Raw genomic sequence first — 19,607 nt, forward strand, 5'->3', positions numbered from 1 at the left:
TTATTAATAAAATCTGCGTGATGTAAGTGACTGCCATTAGCCACACCCACCTGCTTCAGAGGCCAAGGAGAGCTAATAAGAGGAGCATGTATCTTCAGTTACCTGCACCTCCACGTGTGGGCTTTGGACCAGCAGCACCAGCAGCATCAGTATCACCGGGGAGCTTGTAAGAAATAAAGAATCCCTGCCCCCCGCCCCCGACCTGCTGAATTAACACCTGCATTCTGCCAAGATCCCAGGTGATTTGTATGCATGTTAAAATTTGGAAAGTATTGTTGATTTGATAATGTGGGGATCCCATTTTGACTCTTAGAATCCAGCCATTCCAGAACGCATTTTTAGAGGGGTGGGGAACACGGGGTGATTTTTATTGTCAATGCATATCATATACTCTTGACTTGAAAGAGAAAGGTGGAGACGATGGTAAAAGAATGAAATCGAACGATTTCTGACAGCCAATCACACGGGCCCCCTTCACATGCCATTTTTTTCCAATGGCCAATTTGATGTGTTAAGCGAAAGCATGCAAAAGATACCTACCAAATTTTTTGGGAACCCAGTCAAGACCAAAAGTGAACTTCTTTATCTGCACTACCAAGTATTCAGGGAATGAGGCAAAGCGAGATGTTCTGGGAAACACAAGGGGATTAGATCAATGAAACAAGGCAGTAAGAATCGTGACTACAGTTCATGAAGCATCACAAGCTTTGCCCGACGCATACCTGGCAGTTCCGGCGACTGCACTGAAGAGGAAGGACAGGCAAACACCATCAGCTGACCCACGCACCCACTCCCAGTCACTCGCCCTGGCCTTCTCACAAGGACAAATTTTTTAACAGAGGACAATGGTGTCCTTTGAGAAGGATCTGGGGCATGTTACAAAATTACACTTTCACTTTGCTGTGGCACTTTGTATCTCTGAGAAAAGTCCTCTTCAACCATAGTCATCTGTTTTTCTCCAAAATCCTAGCTAGAATTTAGTACAGTGGGCCCTTGAACAATGCAGAGGTTAGAGGTACTGACCCCCCACCATGCAGTCAGAAATCCATATGTAACTTTTGACTCCCCAAGAACTTAATTACTTATAGTCTACTGCTGACCAGAAGCCTTACCAATAATATAGTCAATTAACACATTTTTAGGTTATATGTATTATATACTGTATTTTTACAATAATATAAGCTAGAGAAAATATAGCATTATACTGTAAAAAGCCCACTGGATCCACACAGCTCAAACCTGTGTTGTTCAAGGGTCAACTGTGTATGTGTGTATACATACACATTACATTTGCAGGAGTGTGCAGGCATGCACTCTGTTTTTATACGTGTGGTTTGAAAAGCCCCCAAGTGATCCTGACATACCCCCAATCTCCCATCCCACAGAGAAACACTATCCTAAACCACAAAGTTGGCATGAGGAGGGTTCATTGGAACTTTGGTTGAGATTGACTATTGGAAATGCCAAAGCTTCAGGAAAATATTACTGTATCTAAAATCTATGGATCCTAAAGGGGTGTGTTTGTGTGTGTGTGTGTACATATGTGTATATACATATACATACATACACATACATATATATTTAATAATTTAAGGTTCAGATTTAGATATTTTAGCTAAGTATCTAAAATATCTAAATCTGAGCCTTAAATTTTTAAATTAATACATATGGTCAATATCTCGAGTTTCCCCTTCAAATGTTCAGGAATTGCCTGGACTTTGGTTTGACGATTTTATGCAGACTATTCACCTAGGACACCAAAGTCATGCCTGGTTCCAGTTCATTTTCTCCACGTTTATAACAACCATTTCTGTGTCAGTGTCAATGTGGATAGAGTAAGTACATGTAAGAAAGAAAATAAGCTGCAGGCAAATACTATATGTATCTTCTAAAATAATAGATTCTAGAACACCATCCACACGAACTCTATAAATCATTGCCTTCTACTTGGAATGTATCCGCCCAGAATTCAGAAAGCAACTACAAGTGCATTGCTGCCCCCTAGTGTACAAGAGCAGCCATAGTACAGGGACAGAGCACTATGCAGAAAAAGGGCCAAAGGATGTGGATTTGGGTCTAAGATATGCTACATGATTCACTCCAAATGCGAACAAATCACTGACCCTCCATGAGGATCACATCTACAAAACAGATTTACTAATAATAGCTACCTGCCAGGGCAATGCGATGTGAAATGATGTGAAACCACTTGGCACACTCTAGAATATACACTATGAATTCCTAGGGAATTAGTATGATGATCTGGTCATAAAAGAACTACAATCCATCAGGTGTTGGACACGGACTTGAGCTGTCAATGACCTGTTTTTTGCCCCAGGCAAGTCACTTAACCTCTCTGGATCTCAAATTCTCCATCACAAGGACAGTAGGAGGGTATAGGCAATAATGTGAGGGAGTTTTTTTCAAAATAAATAAATAAATAAAGGAGCTTAACCATCCTAAGGAATTCATCTATCATTATCCTGGTTCATTCTTTGGAAATTATCATACTATCTCTAACTAGGTTTTCCTACCTTCTGAGAGGCAATAATAAACATCATTCTTACTTAAATATAGCCAAGTCCTAATTTCCCTGAAACCCAACAAACTCCATCCAGTGTTTTCAACTAACATAAAAATACCACCTTTCTGATTGACCTCTTCCTCTTACCACATCAGCTTAAAAGCTGGAAAATATAGAACAGTGAGACCAACCAAAAGTCATCAGTAAATCAATGATCTCCAAAATGTGGTTCAGAAACCCTAAGATTCTTGCAGTTGCTCTGTGGTCCGTAACTGGGTGAGTAAAACAACTGGTGACAGCATGGGGCAAGGGGAAGTGCAGGGAACTGGAGGTGAGGTTGAATGGGAGAGAGGTGGATAATTTAACACACCCCTTTGTTATGGGTAACTCCCAACCTGAGAGTACCAGACTTCAGGTTAGAGGACACCCACATTTACATCCGCCCTGTTGGGTAAACATGCTTCATTCATTTCCATAGCCTCTACAGGGTCTCAAATTGAATCACACAGGTAGTAACTGCTCAATATATATTTGTTCAAAATAATGTCAAAAGTAGTAATTAGTGTTCATTAATTGCAGGCTTGGGACATTAACTCCTGAAATCTAACAAAGTTGTAAATGATGCACCACTTACTCTTTTATTCCTAAAATTCATTCCTGGAAATTAAAATTTTTCTTGAAAATTTCTGTATTTAATTAAGACCACTGGAGCATAAATCATTCAAAAGATCTAGGTAGACACACAACAAATTTGCCTCCAAAAACTGCTATTGGAACTAAATGAGTCAGGACACAAAGTGCTTAAAATAGTGCTTAACAATACTATTATGCTGTCTATTGACAACCCATTATCATTATCCTATCAATTGTTCACTAATTATAATTGAGGCAAAAACACCACAAATGTTTTAATAAGAAAAATACATAAGCTGTCCCTCCCCATGAAATTAAGATTGTCTATTGTCTTGAAGACCTGGCAACTAAAAAAATAGAGCACAGTTCTATCCTTTCCATTAAATATGTTGAAAATATGAAAATTAATTAACCATAAACTGTACAACCCAAGGCCAAAAAAAGGAAAGGAAAGATAAAAACAATGGCTATAACAATCACAGCACACGCTTGCTCTGCACAAGGCAGTATACAAAGCACTTTGCAAAGTTTCTCTCTCCTTACTCTTCACTCCGACCCTATGAAGAAAGTACTATTATCCCGCTTACAGTTAAGGAAACAGTGGCTTGGGATCACTTGGCCAAGATCACGTTTCAGTAAGTTCTACACTGGGGATTCAAAGCTTGTGCCCACCTAAAGCTTGTGCTCTGGAACCCCACACTGTGCTCTCCTCTTTATAAATGATAAAAGTCAAGACAAAATCTCTCCCTATTGACCTTTAACACATGAGTTGCTTGACAGCAGGACCTAGGTCTTATTCGGCTCATTGCCTAGGATATTCCTGGTGAACAATAATAGTTGCTGGGTGAATGAAATTTCCAAACACTAATATTGTTCCCAGAAACAGTCCGTTCAGGACTATTTAGGCAAGAGCCTTTATGTCTGGTCCATACTAGCCAAAACTCTATGAAAAGGACATCTTTTGCCTCTTCCTGGCCTTTCAGGCTCTGGGTCTAACACAAGAAAAATTCAAGACCCCAAACTAACATAGTGAAGAGATCTATATTGCTGGAAATAAGAAAAAGAAAAAAAAATTTTTAGGAACTCACTGAAGTGGTTTCCCCAAAACTAATATCTGAAACATGATAAGAACTAATAAGGAATATGCAAGGCTACATAAGGATTACAAGGATATGAGAATAAGCAAGCATAATCAAAAATATGGGATAATACATATAAGAGGGATTAAGGGTTTAAACGTTGAATTCAATCGATTTGAATGAATTCCAGGTCTGCCACCTACTGGCCTATTACTTCCCTTTTTATTTTCTTATCCATAAAATGGGGAGAATAGTAGCACCTACCCCTTAGTAATACCAAGAGGATTAAAGGTTAATTGATGGTAAGTGCTTAACACATGACCTGGAATGATAAATGGACAAATATGGTAGTTGCTTTATTAACCTAAAACATGTTTTCTCCTTTTCCACAAAGACCAGTTTTCAATTAACAATTGGATATATCCAATATTCATTTTTTTCATATACATAAAACCATGAGGACACATATACATATGAAAGAGGAAAAGGAAAAATCCATTGAATATCTACTGTTAAGGATTAGAGAAAGCAGAAACCCCTCTCCTAGACAGTTACATTAGCACTGCCTACAACTAAATATTTCATAGCATTTGAGGCGAAAACCAGGTAAGCAAACATCATTCCTCCAATACGGATAGAAGAAGAACATTGTGTGGTAACTTTGCCCTAGGATAGAACATACACTGGGAAGGGGACACAGGAGATGAATCCAGATCTCCCGGCCACTTGCCCCAGGGCGAGAGCCTCCGTCTCTACAAAGCCAATGTCTCCCTACTCCATTTTAATGATGGGCCTTCTGTTAGTGATGAGAAGACTCCTTCCCACAGGCCCAGAGAGTATGTCAGAACCTGCTTTCTAAGACATGAGGCTACTTTTCTGAAGAGCAGAAAAGGGCGGGTAAGTAGACAGGGAAATGAAGAACACTGCAGTTTACACCTGCTGCTGGTCACTTTCTAGGAGGTCAGGTCCCCTGATCACTTCTATGCCCCACTTGGAATCAGAATTCAAGTGCAAAGAGAGAAGAATCCAGGTTTGAGAAACCTACCTATGGTCAATAATTAAAGTAAAAAAAAATGTTGTACACCTTAATCGTACAACAATAGTATTTTCTCTCAATATGTATCAGTATATGTCAATATCTCAATAGTGTCAATGATATTCAGTAAAGCTGGGGAGGGGGAATAATGAGAGAAATTGGGTCTACCACTGAGATAGTGCATAGATGTCTAACTGCCCAATGATGGCTCCAGGTTTCAGTGAAGTGAGTCTCATGCATTGAACACACCAACTCACTAACTCTTCTCTGTGAGGACACACACACACACACACATCCCATAAATGAGCAACCCTAGGATGAAAACTTATTCCACAATGGATAATTAATAACTGAATGGACTATTATTAATCTCATTTGGATATGAACATTTTTATAAAAATTATTTTAAGAAAACATGGCCTTTTTTAACTTCTAAAATAAATTCTTTCGTTTTCCCATTTTTACCATAGGAAATCGATCATCTGAAACAAAGAAGAATCCCAAGCGATGGCTATTGCTGGGAATAACTGATTTAAGTCTGACTGCGACTTGAGGTGATAAAAACATCCAGCAGTAGCTCTTCTGCCTTCACGACCCTGTGCATCAAAGTCGAGCTCAATTTTAGCTAGAAGGACAGACAGCCAAAGAATACCCAAAAAAAGTAAGATTTCCAGAGCCATACTTTCAGATCTACCTTCATTTTATGCCTCTGTGAGTAACTCTTTTTCTAATTGTATGATGTGCATTGGCTAGGACTTGACTGTATAAAATCAGTTAATCAAGTGCAGGAAAAAATGTTTTATGTGCCTGACAATGAGGCACAAGATGGGCAACAGCATTTTCTACGTCCCAAGCAGCTCATCGGAACGATCAGGAACTGTATGCCCACTTCGAGATGTCCCGAGAGCCCCGGTCACCAAATGCTAAGCCAAATCTTTAATTATGGAATTAAAATCTATCATAGGGGAGTTTAAATATTGAAGACTACCATAAGTATTTCTATACTCTCTTCATTAATAGACTCTTGCCATGTGGTGGGGGAGGAGTGGTTAGGAGGTCCTTGGCAAAAAAGAAAAAAAAAAAAGCAAATTCCTAATAAAGGATAAACCACAACCTTCCTTAAAAAAAAAAAAGAAAAGAGAAGAGAAGACATTCCCTTGCTAGCACACAACATAGATTATAAGCCTGGTTTCTTGGACAGGCCTCACACAAGTGAGCTCTGAAAATTAAGGTTGCACAAATCATAACCCCATATCACCACACCTGAGAAAGCGTGGGCAGACTCATACAACGCCCGCCACCTCGCCCTGACCCAGTCCCAACTTCTCAAGCGCCCCTCTTTACCCCACTACTGCCACACAAGCACAAACACACAAGCGCACACATATGTGTACTTACTTCACACCCGCAGATTTTGCTTGTAGGGCGCTGCTCCAGAAATCATCTACGTTTTCCGGTTCAGAAAAGGCCTGAAGGCAGGCACTAAATGGTATCTTGGCGCGAACCAACTCGGGAAGGGGTCTTCTGTTTGCTTCTGCTTCCCTTCTCGTTAACTCATAGGCAATCAGTTCATCTGAGTAAAAGAGCAAATGAATGACTCACTCTATCTTCCTGAAGTAGAAAACACCCAGTTTGGTCAATCTTCCTAAAGATGTCTGGGCCAGGCCATGATTCTAACCAACACTGCCCAGATAACTTCAGGTTGAGGTTACAAACAAGTTCAGATAGCAAAGCTACCAACCTAAAAGGACTTTCTACAGAATTCCTGCTCAAACGATTAAATACCAACGGAAAAAGAAGACAGCACACCATCAGCCTCCAAGGAGTCAGCAGATTTGCTCTTGGAAACTGCCTATAAGTCAAAATTTTATATAGTTTTGATGGGGTCTTTCTGGGAATTAATTTTGTTTACCAAAAAAAAAAAAAAATCACTCCTGATTTATCCGTTTTGGGGCACCCTTATGCACCTATGTATTTTCTTAAGAACATCTGAATATGGGTTTAAAATTCATTGTGCAGTCCACAACCAGTTTATGACGTACTTATATCTAGGATGCCAGTATTAGGCATCCCAACAATCAATTTCCAGGGCCTACATTATAAATCTCTCTGAAAAAGGATAGTTACTATTCATAAATTATAAACAGTGGGTTAGAGAGGATCACAGAACTGAGCAGAACATCCCCAAGGCTGGCAAGAGAAAGCAATTAAGCCTAATTCTAGAAAGGAAACAAACCACAGTCCCCTACCCTCATTTCTACCATACATAATGGATAAGAATTTAGAAACTGGCCAAAAGCTGCAAGAGCATGTAGAAAATAGAAATCATTTCACCTTAAAATCATCATAATCATTTCTTATCTATTAGCACAACAAACTGACCCCCCTCCAAAAAAAGAGGAAGGAAGGCCACCCAGTGAGTTACTGACCTTTACAGAAATGAACAGTTCACAGACATAAGCAATATAGCATACATTTTACCTTTTTTCTGCTTTTAAATGTTAATTCTAAGAAATACCATTCACCTATTTTGCCAGGGAAGAACCAGACAGACTGACTGCAGGACTTCCCCTCAGATCCTAGCAGTTCCTGCACCTCCTTCCTGTTTCCGAAGTCCAAAGACCCTTCTAATGGGCCTCGCTCCTACAGGAGCCCTGCCGGCTGCATCTCCCACTAGGGGCGTCTCAATACTCACATGCCAAAGTCCGATTATTTCAGGAGGTCGCTGCTAGAACATCTCACCTCGAAAAATGCCGTTCTGATCATTTCCCCCAGAATTTATGGCACAACTCATGAGTGCTAGCATTAAAGAATCTTCCACATCTATAAGTACAAATAATGTTCCCCCAGAGTAAGCTGACTCCAAGCCAACCAGCTGATCAAATTTATAGGCTCTAAAACAGGTTCTGTCCATAATCCCTCCAACAAAAACCCATGATGTGTCTGACTCTTCTCACAAGAAAGGCACAGGAGGACTGGGGAAAAGAGGAAAAGAGAGGTGCGAACCAGACACCATCTGGGCTGAGTCTCCTCCTGACTCCACTGAGCAGTGAGTACACCGCGTTATCTCCGATTCGAGGGTTTGTTTACACCTATGTGGAAGCACATTGCCAAGTTCCCAGTTTGGGACCATTACCCTTGTTCGTTGCTGCCTCCATGGCCACAGGTAACTGCATCAGGTAATCCACCCTCTCCGTGTAGCGGACTTTTCGTGTCTGACAGCACTGGATGCGTTCTTCCACCAAAAACCGAAAAACATCACTTGGGTTTTCTGAGCCAATGCGGTTCCTCTGCAGATTCGATGAGATCAGGTCAGTAAATGCATGAATAGTAACTCATGAATAAAATTGGCACAGAAGCAAATATGTAAATCTGGAGTAAGGATCTGGCGTTACTAAGTGTTCCCTCTGGCATGGCCGTTCACCAGAGTACTTTAATAACAAGGCACGGGCATATATCCAAAAACAGGGGATTGGTTAAATAAACTATAGCTGACCATGTGAATGAACATGATGCAGCCACTAACAGTTTTGGGGGGGGGTTGCCCTGTAGAAATTAAGGCACGTATGATATGATCATAGAAATGCACTGGTATAAACTATACACAAAAAATAAATCATGCTACATTCAAATATGTCATGATATGGCAAAACATTCACAACACAGTAAGTGGAAACCGAAGCTTATAAAACAGCATGGAGAAAATCAATAAATGCACCGAGAAAGTGTCTAGTGGGTCAGACACCGAAATGTTAGCACTGCTTAATTGTAGGGGCTGTTACCACTGGCTAGTTTGATTTTCTCCTTTGTGCCTTTTTAATCTTCCACAGAGAACATTTTTGTAATCAGAAAAAAAAAGAAGTTGCTTTTTAAGAGGGAGAAGAAAGCTTTTAATCACAAATTCTCAGTAGCTTTTAAGAACTAGAGCACGGAATGTGACTCGGCTCTGCTGGGACCAAAGTGTGACCATCTCTGAGTGGTGGCACAAGGACACCAAATACCATGCTGGACTCTTAAGGGGCTTTGTCATGGAGACCAAAAAAAAAGCTTTTGAATTAAATAATGGACAAACATTCCTTTAAGCACAAATTAAAAGGACGGGGAGATCCAGAAGTGCTAGAAAGGAGAACATGTGCAGCGATCACCCTAGGTGGGCTGAGAAGAGAAAGCCTCACGCTGATGCAGCACCAGCTGGGACTGTGACAGATTCAGGAAAGGGGCTGGGGATGGGCATCCCGGCCCCAGCAGAGGGGACCACCAGAGGGGACCGCCTCCAGGCGCTGGGCACCCTTCTTACAACCTTTTGAGCATTTCTGAAGACGGACTTACTCACCTCTACTAGATTCACCAGGTGCAAGAAAAACTCCTGGGCATCCTGCTGTCGGTTAGAGGAGAATTCCGGGTGGCTCTTGCTTACAAAGGCCTTAAACATGCGTGGAGAGATCCCATTCTGTTGAGGCTGAAATATAAAAGTAAAATCAACTCATCACACTTTCCTACGCGTTCACGGCACGAAGCGGCCAGCAGAGTAGGGATTACCATAAACCCCAATTTTCAGATGATACAACTGAAGCTAAACAACAAAGGTTAAACACTGTTAAGAGCCAACATTCACTGGATGTTTTCTGTGGAGCAGGCACCACACTAACAAGACATGATAAACATCCCCACTTTCTAAGGTCCGGCTTCACAAGGTTTACTCCACAGTGGCCAAGGCAGTCTGTGACAGCCCCCTTCAGAGCAGGCTAGAGAGGCCTGAGTGGGGGTCCTGGGAAGGAAGTCAATGGAGAGGAGCACTCTCTACACCTTCCTTCCCTCCCCACAAGAGGGCAGGAGAGAAGCCCTGATAGAGACGGGGTACGGGCATACCTCATTAGATCGTGCTTTGCTTTATTGTGATTTGACCATATGGTGTTTTTTACAAATTGAAGGTTCGTGGCAGCCCTGCATCTAGCAAGTCTACTGGTGCCATTTTTCCAATGGCATTTGCTCATTTTGTGCCTGCGTGTCCAATTTTGGTTATTCTGGAAATATTTTGAACTTCATTATTATTGTATTTGTTATGGTGATCTGTAGTCAGTAATTACAACTCACTGGAAACCCAGATGATGGTTAGCAATTTTCAGCAATAAGGTGTTTTTAATTAAGGTATATACATTGTTTTTTTTAGACATAATGCTGTTACACACTCAATAAACCAGAGTATCATGTAAACATCACTTTGATATGCACTGGGAAACCAAAAAACTCATTTGGCTCACATGACTGCAACAGTCCCTTTGTTACGGTGGCCTTGGAACGGAACCCACATTCTCTCCGAGGTATGTCTTTTCTTGCAAGAGCAGGAAATGACACCCTAGTAACTGTCGTAGAGGTATGTAGGTGCCCACCTCTGCCCTGGGCTCTTTCTGGATCAGAGCATGGTTGTTCCCAGGAGCTTGCCCTTCGCCAGCAGACACTGGAGAAGCCTGGCAGCAATGACCAGGATGACAGAGTGGGAAGAGTGGGTGGCAAGGACAACTCTGGAGGACAAGGATATGTGAACTTCCTGGGGACCAGAAGCTTAGCTCAGAAGATCGTCAGGCTCCTTCAGAAAGCACACTGCCTAAGACGATGGAAGGCAGGCCGGCACAGAAGACTTGAGGATGGAGCCGAGGTGGGAGTTACAGAGGTCAGCTGCACAGAGCATCAGGGAGAGGTCCCAGGGGAGGTCCCTACGTGGACAAGCACGGAAGAGGGCTCTCTAAAGAGCCACTAATGTGCCCCTACAAAAAGGCTAGACATGGCAGCCAGGAGAGAGCCAAATGCACTAGCTCAGCAAAAGGCTCTGCCTCTTGTCTAATGTCTCCATCCCACAGAACTTGCTTGACTCTGGTGGGGCCAGAGTCGGAGGAAGCAAGGACGAAAAATGACCAGAGAATGCCGGTGCTAACCCTTGCACACCACTGGTTTCCAAGACTCCCAAGCTAGGGAGTGGGGAAAAGCTTTCAACTGCCTTTGATGTGAACTGGAATTTTTTAAAACTGGTAATCTCCTGGAAATCTAGGCGATCCGCCTGCAATGCCCTGAAGAGGCAGAGTGGGATGAGTCCACAGGGCCACTGAGGCCAGAGATGGGCTCATGAAAAAGCTGATTCCTGAGTTCCTTCCAAGTTCATGCAGCTAACAATGGTGTTACCTGTCATTCATTTCATACTCAACAATCACCATGTGGAGAAGGTACTGCCGTTATCCTCATTTTACAGCTAGGGGAATGGAAACAGGCAAAGAAGTGCCAGAAAGGTCTTCCAACTCAAGGAGGTCCGGCAGACAGATTACCATGCAGCTAACACAGCAGAACCAGAATGAAGTCCAGGTTCTGATTCCAATTCCAGGCTCTCCCACACAAAGACGGGAATGGCAGCTGGAGCCTCTAGTAGGTCTCAGTGAGACACACCCCACCTTGGCAAACAAGCAAAGGAAGAAGTTCGTGTACCCCACAAAGTATGTAGCTGCTGCCCACACACATCTTCTCAAGACCTCCACTTGCTCAGTTCTGGACCACATTCCCATCTAGATCCAGGAAGCCTGCTCCCTGGGCCATCACCGGGCACACAGCACAAAGTGCCCCCCACTTCCTTCAACTTTCAGTCTGCCCTGGCCCATCTCCTCAGCTTGACAGTGGGCCTTGGCAGGTGGAGGCTACATCTCACAGTCCTTCGAGATCTCCTGGACATCTAGGCAGTGCCTAGGTATGCACAATCACACAGTCAGATGAAACAGGGGATGGGAAAGCTCCCTTATCCACCTCCCTGCAGCTCCCCACCACATGTTCTAAGAAAACTAGGGTGAAGTGTCCTGTCTTGCTGAATATATACCTGATCTTGTCATCCTGTATTTACTAACCACCTACTTCGCACAGACCCCTGGGGATTCTGCCTTCAGAGAGCTGAGAGACCATGGGGAAATGAGAGACAACACATGCATCTATGACAAACGCTGAGGGACACTGCCCAGGACCTGGAACAGTGCCAGCGGCTCTTAGAGGAGAACGCCCCGAAGTGACAGCGTGTGGGCTTCTGAGGATGTGGAAACCATACATAAATGCCCATCCTGCACACACCCCTGGCTTCTGATGAGCTTCCAGTGCTAGGTAAAGACTGCTATTTACCTGGCAATTAAATATTCCTGTATATATATACCTCCTGAAAAAGATGTAACAACTACAACTCTCTTTACTCACACTGCTGATGTCTATAAGCTTCGCAGCAGCCAACACGAGCAAGCAAAAGTCATGCCTGATCTTTGCATAATGGCTAACATTTATTCCGTTTAACAGAAATTTATGAAGTGCTCTAACATATCAGACATTATTCTAGGAACTTGGATGAACACGTACTAGGTGCCAGGCATAGTTCCGAGGACCTTATACATGTATCTTGCTTAACTCACTTAACCTAATGAGGAGGAGGGGGGGGGAGGAAGAGGAGGAGAAGGGAGAAGATTCTCTCCACTTGACAGATGAGGAAACTGAGGCAAAGCAGCGTTGAGTAACTGGCTTAGCACCACACAGCTACAAAAGTCAGTCACTTGCTGTCCCTCCATCTCTCTGTCTGTATGTCTGTCTGTCGGTCTCCCTTTATCCCATGTCTTAATATCACCTTCACATACTAGTTCTCATCTCTGGTGGCCCTGAGTCCATCTTACCAGTTGCTAAGAAAGGAAGACAGTATGTCTCGGCTCTGAATAAGCCCTCTTCAAACACACACACCTCACATTACAGGTCAGTCCAGCAAGTACTTCTCAGGGGCACTGCTTGGAATCCATCTTTTCACCTTGGGCATCTCTCTTTAGGTCTTCCCATAAGCACGCACTCACTGCCTACTGCAGATGGCATTTCTCCTGCCATCTGGGTTTCCACTTGATGGGATTGCCTGTCCCCATCAAAGCAGCTGCCTTGGGAAGTTCAACAAGTCAGGAAATTCAGAAAATCTGGCTGTCGCACTTCACCATTGTGTGGTCGTGTAACTGGAAGGAGTCTCAAGCAGGACTGTGGTGAAACCCCCAGAACCTTGGCCCTGCACCTGGACCGTGGTCCAGCAAACTTCACGAGCCATACCTCTACTCTTTCTCTACCAATTTCGTTTCCTTGTTTTCTCTCGACTGGCCTTTTTTTTTTTTTTTTTTTTTTTTTATTTGACAGAGAAAGATCACAAGCAGGCAGAGAGAGAGAGAGAGGGAAGCAGGCTCCCCACCGAGTGGAGAGCCCGATGCGGGACTCAATCCCAGGACCCTGAGATCATGACCTGAGCCGAAGACAGCAGCTTAATCCACTGAGCCACCCAGGCGCCCCATCCTCCGCCAGCTATAGCTTGAGAACTGTTGATCACTGGAAAGCTATTTGAAAAGGCTTCCTAACCAGAGAGAAGCTATGTCTCCCTCTCCACGTCACACTGCAGACCAACTCCTGACTTTCACAGCTGGGTTTGAGCCTTTTAATTCCAATTAGACTACTCCATAGTTAATGCCTTGATCATCAGCTGGGCTGGCTGCTGTTCCACGCCTATTCTACCTGATTGCAGAGGAGAAGTCCCCCCTAATTCCCTCACTCAACTAAGAGTACCTTCTCTTCATACCTAGTATAGTAGAAAATCTTCCAGATCTAGCTTCTAGCTTATCAGAGACACAAGCTGAACAAGGCAACAATCTTTAAAGTGATGCTGGGGCAAATGATTCAGCTCCTTCCACAAATCAACAGCTTGTAGAAAGAAAAGGAGGGGGAATTATAAAAGTCATTTTTGACACTGCAGGGGAAAATCCAGACCTGAACTGGGTATTAGATGATGCTGAGGAATAGTTACTAATTTTGTGGGTGTGCTTCTAACACTTGAAGCAACTTTTAACATGATTTTTATGTGGAAAAACAAAAGAAGGTATTCTAGTCACAGATGTGTGCTAACATTTACAGGTGACAAGAAGGATGCTTGGGTTTTGTGTAATACGCTGCAGGGAAGGGGAGGACAGAAGAAGGGGAAGAAAAGTTGAGCCTAGAGGGGATTGCTGAAACCAGACTGGCAGAATGGCAATTGCTAAAGCTACACAATGCTACTTGTATGCATATTGGAAAATTTTAAAAAAAGAAAAAAAATTTGAAGACCAGGCTCTGCATAAGAAACCAAAAGTCTAAATAAGAACCAAAGAACTAAGTCAAAGAAACCACATTTCCCAGTTATCAAAGTATCACTGATATCATCCCAAAGTCCCCTATGGGTCTATCACCGCACACAAGGAGAGGGAATGACCAGACTTGACCAAGAGTCAGACCTGCCTTCAGGAAGCAGGCACTCTCACCCACGAGATGGCTCTTACACAGCTGTAGCCATGGCTAGTCCCAACAACTAACTCTATTAGGAGGGAGCCCCAGGAGTCTCTAAAATAGCAACCACCTAAGGAACCTGTCATATTTATAGGATACTGTACTTACTTCCTCCATCAGCAATTGCAAAACAGATCAGCTAAAATTAGCAAGAGGACTACAGTGTTCAGAATCTTTCCCAAATGCTTACACAAGACTTTCTGTTTAGCTCTGCACTAAGAAGGTAGCCGGACACTCCTCACTCACATTCCTCTGAGCCTAATGCTTTAATTAATACGCACACAGCAAGAGTGGGGCTTTGTATCACATAGAGCAACACCTGCACAGACATTCACACAGTAAAACTCAAGGAATTAAAAGAAAGATAGACACATCCCAGCCTGCCCCTAATACACAGGTGTATGGCATCTGTTCGTTCCAACTTTTAACCTTAAATCATAAACCTTGGATCTAACCCAGTTCCTAACCAGATCCAGCTAAAGGAACAGAGTGCCTTCCCCCAGCTGTTTTTCATATTTCAAAAAGTGAGTTAGAAACGTTACATTTGGGGCACCTGGGTGGCTCAATGGGTTAAGCCTCTGCCTTCCGCTCAGGTCATGATCCCAGGGTCCTGGGATTGAGTCCCGCATCGGGGCTCTTTGCTTAGCAGGGTGTCTGCATTCCCAAAACCTCTCTCTGTCTGCCTCTCTGTCTACTTGTGATCCCTGTCAAATAAATAAATAAAATCTTTATAAAGAAAAAGAAATGCAGTTTGTTTGAAACATAGAATTGTTTTAAACATGTTCTCTTTGGAAGGAGAAATAAATAACAGAATATTCAGCATTAAAAATGTGTGAAAGCATGGTCTCAGACTGCATAAGATCAGGAGTAAATTTTTTGAAGAAATAAAAGTGTCCCTCTAGTGAGAGGTTTTATCTACTGCGGATGCAACTTAATTTTAAAAATCAATTCAACACATTTATGTAGAAACGGCAGTGCCCAAAAAAAATACCACAAATCTTTTTATAGATGAAAATGTGAAGTAAGCATGCACATATAAAAACTAGATTTCACCTTGGTCTGTAGAAGACCAATTTAATACCAGGAAGCATGTAACCTAGAAATGCAAGGCAGAGGCATTGGGAAACAAGATGACGGGCCATCTGGTAATTCTGCAGACTTTAAGGACCCCCTTTTGTCATGCGCCTATACCATCCACACACTGAGGCACTTCGACACCTGAAGTAAATGCTGGAACAACTGTGGGGTAAGCAGGATCATGTAGAGGCCAAAAGCAGACGCAGGGGCCAGCCCGCTAGGTATGAATCCCAGCCCTGTCACTCTCTGGCTGTGTAACCTCATGCAGGTTTTCTTTGCATTAGTGAGCATACAGAAAGAGCCTGGCCCTTCATAAGCAATCTTAGTTATTAGTACCACAGCTGGCGGGGGGCCCTATAAAAAGCCACTCCCGCCACATGGCTCTGACTCCTCTCTTGCTCTCTCTCCCTTCCAACCCATATTCCTCTTGTGATCCATCCCCTTCTCTGGTCTTGTGTACCTTCTTTCTTCTCTTGGGGTATTTCAGGCACATTACCAATCACAAATGCCACAGACCTGAGACAAAGTCACCTGACCAAAGGGCTCCTGACCCCTGAGAGAAGAAAGAGGCCCACAAACCGGTTTCTCTGAAATCAACTGCCGAAGAAAGAGGCCCACAAACCGGTTTCTCTGAAATCAACTGCCAGTGAAAATCCTGATGCCTCAGAAAGTAATTCCCTCCGCTGTCAAGGGGAATGGAGATTTTACTGTGAATTACTTGCCTGTTCAAGTAACAGATTAAAAGTGATTCCTCCAGAGCCACAAAGAATATCATATGGTCAAGTCAAGCTCATTTTAAACACTAAAGGTACCCTATTGGTGCCTGAACCAAAGATGTATATTCCACCCAGCTAGATGGGTCTTCCCCACCACTCCCAAGATGCACACCATACTACTGGTCACATTCAAGGTTCTTCATTGAAGACCACTAGATCATGGCACCACAGAGCAGGAAAGGATTTTACAGATCATCTAGATCAAAGGTCGCACACCGAAATACAGCAGCATACCTGCCAAGTCATGAATCACAAAGGGACTGGAGCCAGCTGGGGACTGTGTGTCCTGTTTGAAGGAGGGCTGCTACTCAGCTCCAGCCATCTGCTGTCATGGGCCTGGAACTGCTACAGGGTCTGACTGTTTAAGAGAACCTGGAAGTTCTGGGGCACCTGGGTGGCTCAGTCAGTTAAGCATCCAACTCTTGGTTTCAGCTCAGGTGATGGTCTCAGGACCATGAGATTGAGCTCTGTATCAGACTCCACACTGGGCATGGAGCCTGCTTAAGATTCTCTCTTTCCCTGCCCCTCTGCCCTCCTCCCCCCCCCCCCGACCCGCCCACCAACTTGCACTCTCTCTCAAAGAGAAAAAGAGAGAGAAGCTGGAAATTTAGATGTTTATGTGCAGGCCAAGCAAAACATACCTACAGACCAAATATGGCCCAAATGCTGCCATATTACCCACGTTGGACCACACAAAGCAGGAGTTCAGACCACATGTAGGCTTCAGACCCCAGGAGATCACAGAGCTACTGCACAACGATCACTAAGCCCAGTGGTGAGGAGGGGGCAAGGGCCTAAGCAGTCATTGTTCATAGAATGAAGAATGTGCCTTCCTTGCTCATAGAAGAACTATTCTTACTCTAATATAAAAGGACATTTTAATATTAACAAAACCAAACTTTACTTGCAAACATCACCAAATTGATGATTTTCCATTCCATATTTTCTTAAATGAGTAGATTCCAAAAACACAACCGCAGGTGTGTAATATACCGAGATTTTATTTACACTGGAGAGAGAACCTTCACACTTGCAACATTCACAACCACCACCTGGACTAATTCTGCCTGCTGGGACTGGAAGTTTATGTGACTCCTGACAGAGCCCAGAAAGGAAGTCAGAGTGCCCAAGACCCAGTCCAGGCTCCTTCTCCATCACCAAGGAAGGTGGGCTCTGACCCAAAAGCAGCCCAAGAAGTGGCACAGCAGGGATGAAAACTCAGGATAAATGTCATGAAAAGAAAATGTTGGACCAAGTTGTTTTCACCAACACCTCTTCCATGCTTCACAGGGTCTCAGAGTTAGAAGAAGCCTGGATGACCCCCAGCCCCCAGCCGTACAACCAAACATCCCTCCAGCTGCATCCCAGATGAGGGCCTTCCAGTCTTCAATGGATAAGGAACTTGGCATCTTGCCATGCTGGACAGCAATCCATCTTCCAGTCCCCATGCCACTCTATCCTCTTCAACCCCTTCCTCCTCCCCATCTCCAAACACCACCTCTAGATGCTCCCTGCATACTCTCCCTTCTCTCAGTCACTCTATTTCCCCAACTAGCTGCGTTCATTATGAACAAGAATCTATTCCCTTTCAATTCCTGCTGTCAATCTAGTTCAGGATGACTGACTTCAGGTGGGAGCACGGAAGCCAACACTTGAGAAACAGACTTGCCCACTAAGTCAAGACAACGCCCTCTGAAGTCAGAGCAGGTGGTGGGGAAAAGGGCATGCCCTCCACGAGGCCACAGGCAATGCTCCGAACCAGGCTGCCAAATGCACAGCCAGGTAAGCTGTGCCCAGCAGAATTTCAAGGGCACCCCCTCAACAAAACCAGGTTGTGAGCAGAGCCACCCAGGGAAAGGTCAACAGCCTATTCGCAGGCACATGGAAATGCAAGTCTGGCTATTAGGAGACGGAGTACATCTTTAAGTTATCCTACCATAAACAGTGACTGAGTGGCCAACTGAGTTTCTCATACCTGAGTGTGTTGACAAAACCCCTGGGAGCTTACCAAAAATGGGGACTGCCCAGACCTCTCCAGAACTTCAGAATCCTCAGCTCCTCAGTGGGAGTGGGGTAGAGAAGGGGGAAGAATAGGAATGTGTGTGCTGTTTTTTAACAACCAGCTTCTGGAAAAATCCTAGCAAACAAAGTCGAGGCTTAGGAGGAGACAGATATTACAAGGGCCAAGATTATGTTACCAAGGAGAAAATGTTTATATTTGTATAAAGCTTATTCCTCCCATCTCAGCTCTATGTTATGTAGAACAGTGTTCTGAAAACCGTTTATGATGACACTCACTTATAATTCATAAAGCAACTGTCAGTAGAAACACCAACCCTAGCGATTTCTTACCATAAGTTTTAAGAGCACACAGACACCCTAGACTCCAAAATGAAACAGTTATTCTGACAGCTTGCTAAATTTATAGCCACCATGTGCCAAATCATAGGAAATCCACATTCTAGCTGGCAAAGGCCCCTCCTACCTGCATCTCAACATGGCAAACCCTGGGACACATACCTTGTGTTCCTCCTTCATCACCTGTTCAATGAGCTCAGATTTCACTGGAGGTTTTGAATACTGGCCCGAGAGAAGGCCATGTCCTAACTTAGTCCTGGACAGGAGGGAGAAAGAAAAACAAAAAGGTCATTGTTGTTTCCTCATAAAGACATTAGCATTACCTATGAATGCTTTTAGGTGGAACATTTTAGCTTGATGACTCAAAAATAACTTATTTATTTGATTTTTCTCGATAAATGATGCCATTTCAAACCATCCTCGGTACTTTATAAATAACTATTAATATCTTTCTTCTTATAAAAATAGCACATGCTCATTTTAGAACACTTTTATTACAGAAAAATTTTTTAAAAGAGAGAGAACTGCCTTTAATTCTGCAACCCAGCAATAACCATTATGCTCAATCAATGGGTATTTTCCTAAAACACTTTTAGATACTTTTCAATCAGTCCTTACATCTGTGTGTTGAAGTCCTGTGTTGGATCTAAAGGAGAGTAGTCAAATATTCTTGGAAGATTTCCTACATACCTAGAAAATGAGAAGGGAGAGTCAAAACATAGGAACTGAAAGAACAGAAACAAAATAAGCGCCATCCTAGAAAAGACCTT

At 43.3% G+C, this 19,607-nt stretch overlaps 1 protein-coding gene across 1 annotated transcript in view; it reads right to left on the bottom strand.

Moving 5' to 3' along the window:
- The window catches only part of USP13 (ubiquitin specific peptidase 13), a 108,294-nt gene that overhangs the window by 29,729 nt on the left and 58,958 nt on the right, over positions 1-19,607 (bottom strand). The window contains exons 9-14 of the mRNA XM_059163401.1: positions 19,456-19,527; positions 19,000-19,093; positions 9,606-9,731; positions 8,409-8,562; positions 6,671-6,845; positions 541-629 (exon numbers count right to left, since the gene is read on the bottom strand). Coding sequence (XP_059019384.1) covers positions 541-629; positions 6,671-6,845; positions 8,409-8,562; positions 9,606-9,731; positions 19,000-19,093; positions 19,456-19,527 — 710 coding nt within the window. The remainder of the gene's footprint in view (positions 1-540; positions 630-6,670; positions 6,846-8,408; positions 8,563-9,605; positions 9,732-18,999; positions 19,094-19,455; positions 19,528-19,607) is intronic.

This window comes from Mustela lutreola, chromosome 2 (assembly GCF_030435805.1).
Source record: "Mustela lutreola isolate mMusLut2 chromosome 2, mMusLut2.pri, whole genome shotgun sequence".
NCBI classification, from domain to species: Eukaryota; Metazoa; Chordata; class Mammalia; order Carnivora; family Mustelidae; genus Mustela; species Mustela lutreola.